Below are 12,011 nucleotides of genomic sequence, written 5' to 3'. Positions count from 1 at the left end.
ATAATATCCCATAATAACAAAGCGAAAACAGGTTTTTAGAAATTGTAACAAATGTATCATTTAAAAAAAACAGATACCTTATTGACATAAGTATTCAGACCATTTGCTTTGAGACTCGAAATTGAGCTTGGGTGGATCCTGTTTCCATTGATCATCCTTGAGATGTTTCTACAACTTGATTGAACATATTTGCGGAAGGAACACACCTGTCTATATAAGGCCCACAGTTGACAGTGCATGTCAGAGCAAAAACCAAGCCATGAGGTCGAAGGAATTGTCCGTAGAGCTCCGAGACAGGATTGAATCAAGGCACAGATCTGGGGAAGGTTACCAAAAATTCTCCAGCATTGAAGGTCCCCAAGAACACAGTGGCCTCCATCATTCTTAAAGGTTCTGGAACCACCAAGACTCTTTCTAGAGCTGGCCGCCCGGCCAAACTGAGCAATCGGGGGAGAAGGACCTTGGTCATGGAGGTGACCAGGAACCCAATGGTCACTCTGGCAGAGCTCCAGAGTTCCTCTGTGGAGATGGGAGAATCTTCTAAAAGGACAACCATCTCTGCACCACTCCACCAATCAGGCCTTTATGGTAGAGTTGCCCAAGGGAAGCCACTCCACAGTAAAAGGCACATGACAGCCCGGTTGGAGTTTGCCAAAAGGCACCTAAAGACTCTCAGACACTGAGAAAAAATATTATCCAGAGCCCTCAGGACCTCCGACTAGGTCGAAGGTTCTCCTTTCAACAGGACGACAACCCTAAGCACACAGCCAAGATAACGCAGGAGTGGCTTTGAGACAATTCTCTAAATGTCCTTGAGGCCCAGCCAGAGCCCGGACTTGAACCCGATCGAACATCTCGAAGCTCCCCATCCAACCGGACAGAGCTTGAGAGGATCTGCAGAGAAGAATGGGAGAAACTCCCCAACTACAGTTGTGCCAAGCTTGTAGCGTCAAACCCAAAAAGACTCAAGGCTGTAATCGCTGCCAAAAGTGCTTCAACAAAGTACTGAGTAAAGAGTCTGAATACTTATTTAAATGTGATGTTTAATTTAATTTATTTTGCAAATATGTCTAAAAACCTGTTTTGCTTTGTCATTATGGGGTAGTGTGTGTAGATTGATGAGAGGGGAAAAAGATTGAATCCTTTTTAGAATAAGGCTGTAATGTAACAAAATGTGGAAAAAGTCGAGGGGTCTGAATAATTTCCGAATGACCTGTATATATTGTATCTACTGTTTTCTAGTCAGTGCCACTCTGACATTGCTCGTCCTAATATTTATATATTCTTAATTTCATTCTTCTTCCTTGATATGTGTGTGTATTGCTGTGAATTGTTAGATATTACTACACTATTGGAGCTAGGAACACAAGCATTTCGCTATTGATTTGATATTGCAGACTTATTACTCTTATTGTACATTCAACCTTTTATTGTTCCTAATGGCAAGCTTTGTGAAATCTCAACAAATATACAGGCTGTGTTGTAATGTGCTATAATGATTGGTACCTTGGTTTTTGTCTTTCTGTTTGTTTTTCTTCACAATAATATAGCAGCTGGATTAATATTGTATAATCATATTTTTTTTTGGGGGGGGGGGGAATGACATACAAGAAAATCAAACCATTCAGACCTATTCAATTATTAAATATAGATTATGCTTAAAGATTGTGTATCTTCTCCTTAGCTTAGAAGGTACTTTTTGACCACATTTCTGGTGAATAAATAATGAAATCCATGAAGCAAGAAAATATCAGAATAAAAATGTTTTTTTTTTTGTGCTTTTGAATAAAGGTGATAGTCACTTGTCTTGGTCTCAAGCAAGCATACATAACATCAACACAACAATCACATCAGAAACCCAAGCCAATTTACAACATTTATTCTGGACAGATTGTGGATGTTTTTTTGTTTAAAAATTAAATATATTATTCAGGTTTCATTCTAGCCATGTAGATATGAAACATGTGCCTATATAAATATACAAAAAGTGTGCTTCCTTATGTTCAGAACTAGTTTCAATGAGGTAAATGAATGATCTAGATGTGGTTTACCCTCTTAGGATAGAACATGGGCACAATATGTTCACATTCACACTGGTGTGCAACCCTGCTAATCATTAACCTTCTGAGATAAAAGGTATCTTTTGGATGCAAGAATACTTTTCCACAGTTAGTCCTCAGTGCCACATACAGTGCTAGCATCTGGGCAAATACACATCATGTACTGGTTCGTACAGATGGGAACACATAGGTCTTGTTCCAGGTTGAGTATGTTGCATTCTATCAAACAATGTTTTTGGGCCACGTCATTGACTGAGCAGACAGGCATCAGATAGCTATACCATAATGATGTGGTTAATTGATTTGTTGAGCACCTATCCAGGCGTTGTGAGATCTGGCATGCTTCTTGCAATGTAGTCGGCAGTGGTGTAGTGGAGGGTGTACCCATATCACATATTTTCAGTGGGCATTGCGCATACTCACTTCTTAATAATCCCCACAATGCGTATGAAAGTAGTGCAGTGGAGGTATACGCCATATCAATTAATAAGGCTGATGGAACAGATCAAAATGTTTTGTTTAAAATGTTGATAAATGAGTATTTCTTCACAATTTCAGCTCAGCAATGTGCACATAGCGGTAGGCTGTGTGAGAATGTTCTAAAATGCCATTTGCAGGAGGAAACACCATTCTAAAATGCGCATCACACATGCGAGTGGTTTCATGGACAAAGATGAAAATATCCGTTAGTAATTTAGAGGGGAGATCTAAAGATGCAACAACTATCATATGTTGCTGATATGACTAGGATAATGCCTTTGGCTGCTAGACAATGAAAGAAAGTTGAAAGAAAACTAATAGGCTGGAACAGGAGAACGCATATGAAGTTTTTATAAAATAATTGCTGTCATGTTTCTATGGTGGGAGTTTGGCTATAGGCCACTTTCAAACAAGGTAAGACACCTCATAATATGAAGTATAATGTCCAGGTTGCAAACAATTAAACAACAGGAACAATATACGACGCTGATGATAGGTCTAACCATCTTATGGTAGATGGAAGGCTTTCTAAAAAACCTTCTGAATTACTGTAAATGTTAACTAGCAACTGTACAAAGTATCCTATTTTCACGCACTGACCTTAGAGATCCTTATTAATTCTCTATGTTTGGTTAGGTCAGGGTGTGACTCGGGTGGGAAAGTCTATGTTTTCTATTTCTTTGTTTTTGGCCGCGTGTGGTTCCTAATCAGAGGCAGCTGTTTATCGTTGTCTCTGTTTGGGGAGCATATATAAGTTGTCATTTTCCTTTTGGGTTTTGTGGGATCATGTTTTATGTTTTGTTTTCTTAGTGTTTCAGAACTGTGTGCTTTTGTTTTGGTGTCTTTGTTATTTTGTTTTTGGTGTCTTTGTTATTTTGTTTTGGTGTCGTTGTTATTTTGTTTTGGTGTCATCAATAAAAAGACGATGTACGCCTACCACGCTGTGCCTTGGTCCACTCTTCATTCTACAAACGAGAGCCGTTACACCTATGCCTACCAGTGGCCAATTGTTTTGCTTTACTCCAACTCAAACACCGCTAACCAAACAACAGTGCTAGGTGCCTGCGCACTTGAATTAGAGGTTAACTACACACAAAAAATCTAAATGTATTTTATTTTAACCAGAGCTCAAAAGTGGTCTCCGAATGTGGTTTAACCATTTTTGTGGAAACCTGAAAAAATGTGGAAAAATCTGAATCATGTGAAAAAATGTCTGACTTAGTTGACAGCCTCATTTATCTGTTTCACTGGTAAGCCTACTATTAGACTATTTGCACAGTACCGCTTTAGTTGGCTGACTGTGAAAGACCAATATAGGATTTATCATTTTAGGTCATTCGGAGTGTATGTCACTGTTTCTCATAGACTCTTTCACACAGGGCGCATTTGGAAAATTAGAGTATATCCAAGGCAACACTACACCACTGGTAGTCAGCCTGGAATTTAGCCATAATGTTGACCCTGGTGAACTTCCAGGCTTGATAGTATGAGGACGTGCAGGAAAACATGCACTACATGACCAAATGTAATGTGGACACCTGCTCGTCGAACATCTCATTCCAAAATCATGGCATTAATATGGAGTTGGTCCCCCCTTTGCTGCTATAACAGCCTCCACTCTTCTGGGAAGGCTTTCCACTAGATGTTGGAACATTGCTGCAAGGCCTTGCTCCCATTCAGCGACAAGAGCATTAGTGAGGTCGGGCACTGATGTTGGGCAATTAGGCCTGGCTCCCAGTCGGCCAATTCATCCCAAATTCATCCCAAAGGTGTTCGATTGGTTTGAGGTCAGGATTCTGTGCAGGCCAATCAAGTTCGTCCACACCGATCTCGACAAACCAGTGCTGTATGGACCTCGCTTTGTGCACGGGGGCATAGTTATGCTGAAACAGGAAAGGGCTAAGAAAGCGAGGTCCATACAGCAATGGTTTGTCGAGATCGGTGTGGACGAACTTGATTGCCCTGCACAGAATCCTGACCTCAAACCAATCGACACCTTTGGGATGAATTTGGGATGAATTGGCCAAACTTTTGCCACAAAATTGGAATCACAGAATCATCTAGAATGTCATTGTATGTTGTAGTGTTAAGATTTCCATTCACTGGAACTAAGGGGCCTAGCCCGAACCATGAAAAACAGCCCCAGACCATTATTATTCCTCCTCTACCAAACTTTAATGTTGGCACTAGACATTCAGACAGGTAGCGTTCTCCTGGTATCCGCCAAACCTAGATTCGGCCGTCGGACTGCTAGAACGTTGAAGCGTGATTCATCATTCCAGAGAACGTGTTTCCACTGCTCCAGGCTGCTTGGCCTTGGAAACCCATTTCATGCAGCTCCAGATGAACAGTTATTGTGCTGATGTTGCTCCCAGAGGCAGTATGGATCTCGGGTGTGTGTGACAGATGATTTTTACGCGCTTCAGCACTCGGCGGCCCCATTCTGTGAGCTTGTGTGGCCTACCAATCCGCGTCCGAGCCGTTGTTGCTCCTAGACATTTCCAATTCATAATAACAGTACTTATAGTTGAGCGGGGCTACTCTAGCAGGGCAGAAATTTGACGAACTGATTTGTTGGAAAGGTGGCATCCTATGAAGTTGCCAAGTTGAAGGCCACTGAGCTCTTCAGTAAGGCCATTCTACTGCCAATATTTGTCTATGGAGATTGTATGGCTGTGTGATCGATTTTCGTCTGTCAGCAATGGGTGTGGCTGAAATGAATCCACTAATTTGAAGGGGTGTCCACATACTTTTGTTTATATAGTGTAAGTGGAAAGCCTGTGGTACTTCTCACCAGAGAACCCCAGCCCAGTCACCATTTTATCTCCACTAGTGCTGACCAAACGTCTGTCACCATGGGGCTCCGGTGTGAAGTTTTTGTTTTGCTGTTGTTTCCTCTGTTCTCCCAGGGGGAAGTGACCTCGTTCGTCAAATGCAGTCAGTTCTTTCTGAACCATGTTCCTCCTACGGTTCTCAGTGATCCTACAAACAATAATCGCTACCAGCAAATATGCCAGTGTCTCCTGGACAATAATAATAAACAGCAATATTACTATGCCACACTCTACGACACCAACAATAAGATTCCTGTGTATTCTGCCTATGAGCTTCAACATGCAGACATTGAACGAAAGGACTATTGGTATGTCGAACCTCAGGTAGGCACAGAATTGTATTTACTGACATGTATAACATTTGTTTTCACACCTTAACATGCTTGTAACAGTTTACTTGAAGTGGGTATACTGTACATAAGGCAGTATACCTTTATCAGTGTTTCAGTATTTTCCATAACAACCTTCAGTACACATTTAGTCAATATTATTCAAAAAAGGAGTTTTCAAATTAGATTTTTATTTATCCATTTTACAATGTTCATTTTTATCATTTTTATTTTTTTACCCAACCCTCTGACACATAATAATGTAACAGGCACAGGTTGGCATTTATTGGGATGACTCATGCACTGGAGGCAGCTCTGCAGAATTGTCACTAGCTGGCATAAAAGTCATAAAATCTGATTTTAAACCATACCCCAACCTTAACCCTAACCTTAACCACAATGCTAACCCTAACCTTAAATTAAGACCAATAAGCACATTTATGTTTTCATGAATTTTACAATATAGCCAATTCTGAGTTTGCAGCTGACCCATCTAGCGAAAATCGCTCAATTCTGCCTCCAGGGCAATATTCATGACAATAAATGTCAACATACTTAACAGGTTGGGAGCAGCACAGGGTTAGCGATTAGTGACTATTGTACATCCTCTCTGATAACCTTTCAATTTGGCAGAATGCCACTGGGTAAACATTCCTTAGAATCATCATGAATTATTGTATTCAATTCTGTGATATCCGGGAGAAGGCGGATGTGAAGTAAACAGAGTACCTGGCCTAGAGCGAGTTCTGAAGCACTAGGTATACAGCATGTTCTCTGCCAAGATATGCCAAAAACATGTTTTTATGGTATATTGGGGGGTTGGGTACTGTGGTTATAAAAATTAAATACATACATAAAGATCTACTTGAAGGGACTATTCTTTTTTGAAAACTCCTTATGAATGACGTTGAATAAATGTGTTAGGAAGTTTGTTATGGATGATATTGCAAAACCCATGAAGGTGTTACTGTCTTGAATGTACCCCCTTCAAGTAAAGTGTAACCTAAATGTCTATATATTAATGTCTATATATTTGTTAGGAAACATACTGTATGTTGTACATTCACCAACAAGGTACAGAGACAGAACAATGGTATATATTTTGTATTTTAAGTTTTACGTGCACGTCAGGCAAATCGCTGTACAATTCAAACTTCATGAATTTCCCTTTGCCAAAGGTATCTACAGACTGATAAGAAAATGTGTTGCCTGTAATCAATTACTTTTCTTGACTCTCACAGCTCGATGGTGGTAGTCACCTCTGCATGAGTGGACTGAACCAAATCCCGTCCAACAATAGGGGTGATCACCAGGCCTTGAACCGAGACTACAAAGGATCTGACTACGACAAGGGCCACCTCTACCCCGTCCATCACACCTCCACCCATTCCTCCATGTTAGCCACCTCCACCCTGACCAACGCCGCACCCCAAGACCCAGGCTTCAACCGGGGCCAGTGGAGGGTACATGAAGAGGACCTCGCTGAATTACTGAATAACGCCTGCTCCAAAGCTTATGTGGTCACAGGTGTAGTGCCTGGTGACACCCAGATAGGTGATGGTGTAAAAGTGGCTAAGTACTACTGGAGCGCATACTGTTGTATTAGTAAGAGTCACACTACAGAGTCTGCAGGGTATGTTGGTCCTGATAACAATGGCAGAGTGCAAACGCTGACTGTGAAAGATCTGGAGACTAGACTCAGTGGTCCTGGATATTATGGTTCACCTTTCTATGTGTTCCAAGGTAGATGCTAATGCTATATCAGCTAGCTAATGCTAAATATAATCTTGAACAACACAATAACTGTAACAATGGTACATTTTTACTGTTTTTAACACATGAAAATTGTATTTTTGTTAAATAAAATACCAAATGTTCATCATAATAAGACAGCTGTACCTCCAATATGTGTGAATTAGTTGACTTAGATAATGACAAGGATGCTATTTGATGTAAATTCATATTTAACTTCTTGCGTCGAGCCATCCCGGATCCGGTATCGTGACTACAGCCTCAAGCTCATTACCATAACGCAACGTTAACTATTCATGAAAATCGCAAATGAAATGAAATGAATCTATTTGCTCTCAAGCTTAGCCTTTTGTTAACAACACTGTCATCTCAGATTTTCAAAATATGCTTTTGAACCATAGCTAAACAAGCATTTGTGTAACAGTATTGATAGCCTAGCATAGGATTATGCCTCTCTTTCAGCATGCAACATTTTCACAAAAACCAGAAAAGAATTCAAATAAAATAATTTACCTTTGAAGAACTTCCGATGTTTTCAATGAGGAGACTCTCAGTTAGATAGCAAATGTTCCGTTTTTCCCAAAAATATTATTTGTGTCGACTAATCGCTCCGTTTTGTTCATCACGTTTGGGTAAGGAAAAAAATATATATATATTAAGTCATTAAAACGCGAACTTTTTTCCAAATTAACTCCATATTATCGACAGAAACATGGCAAACCAATGTTTAGAATCAATCCTCAAGGTGTTTTTCACATATCTATCGACGATAAAATCCTTCGTGGCAGTTGACTTTCTCTTCTGAAGAAATGGAACGCGCATGGACCTACAGATTACGCAATAATTTCGACACAGGACACCGGGCGGGACACCAGGTAAATGTAGTCTCTTTATGGTCAATCTTCCAATGATATGCCTACAAACACGTCACAATGCTGCAGACACCTTGGGGAAACGACAGAAAGGGCAGGCTCATTCCTGGCGCATTCACAGCCATATTAGGAGACATTGGAACACAGTGCCTTCAGAATCTGGGGCATTTCCTGTATGAAACTTCATCTTGGTTTCGCCTGTAGCATTAGTTCTGGGGCACTCACAGATAATATCTTTGCAGTTTTGGAAACGTCAGAGTTTTGTCTTTCCAAGGCTGTCAATTCCATGCATAGTCGAGCATCTTTTCGTGACAAAATATTGCGCTTAATACGGGCACGTCTTTTTATCCAATAATGACATAGCGCCCCCATAGGTTGAAGAGGTTAACATAAATACTTGAGAAATATTCTGTAAATATCAATAAATGATCATTAACATTTTATTATCTATGACATCATGTGTACCGTTCAGTAGATTAAATTCCTTCATATGTCAATTGACATACTATCAAGTTTCAAGTTGTATTAGTCATGTGGACAGGATACACGTGGTACTGTATACACCGTCCAATGAAATGCTTACTTGCAGGTTCCTTCTCGACAATGCAACAACTATAACAAATAATGAAAGATTAGAATATGAACATAAAGTTGTCACGGTTCATGAATCCACTGCCTCCTTTTCCTTTTCTCTCTCTCTCTCTCTCTCTCTCTCTCTCTCGTGTTTGTGTGGGCGTGGTTCCCAATCTCGGCCTGATTGTCTGCGCCAGCTGGAATCACTTATCTTCCCTTTATATGTTCTGTAACCAGTGTTTCTTGTTGTCAGATCGTTGTTACTTCCCTGAGGTTGTGTCGTGTGTCCGTACTCATCTCTCGCCGCCCTTGTGTGGATTATCTGCTGTGCTCTTTCCTACCCATCCGGACACTCTCCCCTGGGTTTCTCAGCACGCTCACATAGGAGGATGCGCCCTAGTCCCTGGGTCGGATTCCGTCTGAGTACAGTCTGTCTGTCCTGTTGCTGCTGTAAACTGTTTTCATTAAACCATCGTTGCTTGCATCTTGCATCCGCCTCTGTATTGTTACAGAACGATCTGACCAGACCATGGATGCAGCGAGTTCAACGAGTCTGACCGAATTCATTTCCCGTAGTATCACGAGAATGGATCAACAAGAGGAGAACATCTCCAGCACAGGTCGGGAAGTACAAGCCATTGCGACGCAGGTATCCCAGCTGACCCAACAATTACAACATCTGAGGGGTCTCGCTGCGCCACCTACACCGGCAGTTCAACCCGCCCCGCCAGAGCCGGATTCCCAGCTAGAGCCACGGCTACCGACACCAGAGGGTTATTCAGGTGATCCTGACTATTGCAGAGCTTTTCTTACGAGATGTTCCATGCATTTCTCGTTGCAGCCACGGACCTTCAACCGTGAACAGTCTAAGGTAGCATTCGTACTCACACTGCTATCAGGCAAAGCGGCTCTTTGGGGAACGGCGGTGTGGGCGAACCAGGACCCATGCTGCTCCTCTTTCCAGACACTCTCCGAGGAGATGAGAAGGGTCTTCGATCGGGCCGTGGCGGGTAGGGAGGCGGCCAGACTACTCGCTGACCTTCGCCAAGGAGACCGTTCAGTATCGGAATACTCCATCCAATTCCGCACTCTGGCCGCAGAGTGTCAGTGGAACGAGGAGGCGCAGTGGGACATGTTCCTGCATGGGCTGGAGGACCGGATCCAGAAGGAGATTTATGTTCTGGACCTTCCCAGGAGTTTAAATGGACTAGTGGAACTAGCCTTGAGGGTCGACGCTCGTCTGAGTCGTGTTGGCCGCCGAGCATGCCCTAACAGACCGTATAACGACTCGGAGGGCTGGCATGCCAGCGGCGGGAACACGGCCAGTTCAGCCTCCGCTCACGTACCCATGCAGCTGGGGAGAGCTCGCCTCTCCCGGGAAGAGAGGGAGAGGCGGAGATCCCAAGGACTCTGTCTCTACTGTGGTAGAGCGGGCCACTTTATCCACTCCTGCCCGGTAAAAGATTAGGCCCGGTAGTAAGCATGAGGCTACTATCGGGTGGTGTCACCACAGAGAAGACCTCATCATCTACTCTCCTCCCGGTAAGACTAAGATGGGCCAACCACACGCACGACACCCAAGCCTTACTGGACTCAGGAGCAGAGGGTAATTTCATGGACTTCAAGTTCGCTCACAAACTCCAGATTCCTATCACCTCACTCACGCACAAGATATCCGTCAACGCTCTCAATGGTCAAGAACTACCCAACATTTCTCACACCACTGAACCTATCACACTCATCACTTCTGGCAATCACACTGAGACACTATCATTTCTACTCATGGACTCACCCCTTGCACCATTAGTTCTCGGCCACCCTTGGCTCACCCAACACAACCCCAGAGTTGACTGGGGTCATAACTCTATATCCATGTGGAGTAACAAATGTCTTGAGTCCTGTTTAGTGTCTGCTTGTTCGTCTGTGTCTGATTCTGTGTTTCTAGAGGAGGCAGTGGATTTGTCTAACGTGCCCGTTGAATACCTCGACCTGAAGGAGGTGTTCAGTAAGTCCCGTGCTGCTTCTCTTCCTCCGCATCGTCCCTATGACTGTGCAATAGAATTATTGCCAGGTGAGTCTCCGCCTAAAGGCAAGTTATATTCACTCTCTGTTCCTGAGAGGGAGGCTATGGAGAGATACATCTCTGGTTCTCTGGCATCTGGATTCATTCGTCCTTCCTCTTCTCCAGCGGGGGCGGGGTTCTTCTTTGTGGAGAAGAAGGACGGATCTCTGCGTCCTTGCATTGATTACCGTGGGTTGAATAACATCACAGTGAAGAATACCTATCCCTTACCGTTGATGTCCTCAGCCTTTGAAAGGTTACAGGGAGCATCCGTGTTCACTATAAGTTGGATTTACGTAATGCTTATCATTTGGTTCGCATAAGGGGGGGGGACGAATGGAAGACCGTGTTTAACACCCCCAGAGGGCACTTCGAATATTTGGTCATGCCTTTTGGGCTATCCAACTCCCCAGCGGTTTTCCAGGCACTCGTAAATGACGTGCTGAGAGATATGATTGATCAGTTCATATATGTTTACCTGGATGACATACTGATTTTTTCTTCTTCTCTCCAGGAACACGTTCAGCACGTCAGACGAGTGCTTCAGAGGTTGTTGGAGAATGGACTTTTTGTCAAGGCGGAGAAATGCATTTTTCATGCACAATCCGTTCCATTCCTAGGTTACATCGTCTCGACTGAAGGTATTCGCATGGATCCTGACAAGGTTAAGGCTGTGGTGGATTGGCCAAGCCCAGATTCCCGTAAGGCCCTACAGAGGTTTCTGGGATTCGCCAATTTCTACCGGCGTTTCGTTCGCAACTTTAGCCAGATAGTCGCTCCTCTTACCGCCTTAACCTCCCCCAGAGTGACGTTCAGGTGGTCCGATACAGCCGAGGCTGCATTCGTCAAACTCAAGAGCCGCTTTGTTTCGGCTCCCATCCTCATAGCTCCCGATCCCTCGCGTCAGTTCGTGGTGGAGGTGGACGCTTCAGAGGTGGGGGTAGGTGCGGTACTTTCCCAACGTTCCTCTTCTGACGACAAGATGCACCCTTGCGCGTTCCTTTCCCATCGGTTATCACCTGCGGAACGCAACTACGACATTGGCAACA

At 43.2% G+C, this 12,011-nt stretch overlaps 1 protein-coding gene across 1 annotated transcript; it reads left to right on the top strand.

The window, feature by feature from the left end:
• Window positions 1–5,320: 5,320 nt before the first annotated feature.
• Window positions 5,321–7,591, top strand: wu:fd46g04 (endonuclease domain-containing 1 protein). Its single transcript, XM_029666508.2, has 2 exons — window positions 5,321–5,698; window positions 6,945–7,591. The coding sequence occupies exons 1-2, from the start codon at window positions 5,396–5,398 to the stop codon at window positions 7,455–7,457; spliced, it is 816 nt and encodes a 271-aa protein (XP_029522368.1). The 5' UTR covers window positions 5,321–5,395; the 3' UTR covers window positions 7,458–7,591.
• Window positions 7,592–12,011: the final 4,420 nt, after the last annotated feature.

This window comes from Oncorhynchus nerka, linkage group LG8, assembly GCF_034236695.1.
Source record: "Oncorhynchus nerka isolate Pitt River linkage group LG8, Oner_Uvic_2.0, whole genome shotgun sequence".
NCBI lineage: Eukaryota > Metazoa > Chordata > Actinopteri > Salmoniformes > Salmonidae > Oncorhynchus > Oncorhynchus nerka.
The sequence above is the reverse complement of the archived record's forward strand: the minus strand, read 5'-3'. Positions and strand labels throughout refer to the sequence as shown.